General features: G+C 59.6%; 1 protein-coding gene across 1 annotated transcript in view; it reads left to right on the forward strand.

Moving 5' to 3' along the window:
• The window catches only part of LOC102032752 (cyclin-dependent kinase 16-like), a 9,438-nt gene that overhangs the window by 7,024 nt on the left and 1,771 nt on the right, over window positions 1-643 (forward strand). Inside the window, exon 9 of the mRNA XM_031065696.1 lies at window positions 412-517. Within this exon, the coding sequence (XP_030921556.1) occupies window positions 412-517 (106 nt within the window). The remainder of the gene's footprint in view (window positions 1-411; window positions 518-643) is intronic.

A 643-nucleotide genomic window follows, 5' to 3' on the forward strand; every position in this document is an offset into this window, starting at 1 on the left:
GGGGATTTGGGACAAATCCGGGGGGGGTTTGGGGGAAGATCTTGGGGGTTTGGGCAAATCCAGGTGGAAATTGGGCAAATCTGGGCAGGATTTGGGGGAAATCTGGGCAGGATTTGGGGCAAATCCAGGAGAATTTGGGCACATCTGGGGGGTTTGGGGAAATCCGGGGGATTTGGGGGCAAGTCTGGGGGAATTCGAGCAAATCCAGGTGGAAATTGGGCAAATCTGGGCAGGATTTGGGGCAAATCCAGGAGAATTTGGGTAAATCTGGGTAGGATTTGGGAAAATCCAGGGAGGTTTGGGGCAGAGTTGGGTTTTGGGGTTGGGTTGGGGTTTTGGGGTAAATCTGGGGGGTTTTGGGTAAATCTGGGGGTGCTGACCCCTGACCTCCCCCCCGTGTCCCCCCTTCAGGGACCCCAACGGAGGAGACGTGGCCGGGCATCGGTGCCAACGCTGAGTTCCGGGCACACAAATACCCCCTGTACCCCCCCGAGGGGCTGCGGCAGCACGCGCCACGGTCCGGGACAGACGGACGGGGGACAGCAGGGACAGACAGGGGGACAGACAGGGCATAGACAGGGGACAGAGGGGACAGACAGACAGACAGGACAGACAGATGGGGGACAGACAGACGGGGGGGAAC

The sequence above is a fragment of the Geospiza fortis genome, unplaced genomic scaffold (assembly GCF_000277835.1).
Source record: "Geospiza fortis unplaced genomic scaffold, GeoFor_1.0 scaffold3626, whole genome shotgun sequence".
Taxonomy (NCBI): Eukaryota; Metazoa; Chordata; class Aves; order Passeriformes; family Thraupidae; genus Geospiza; species Geospiza fortis.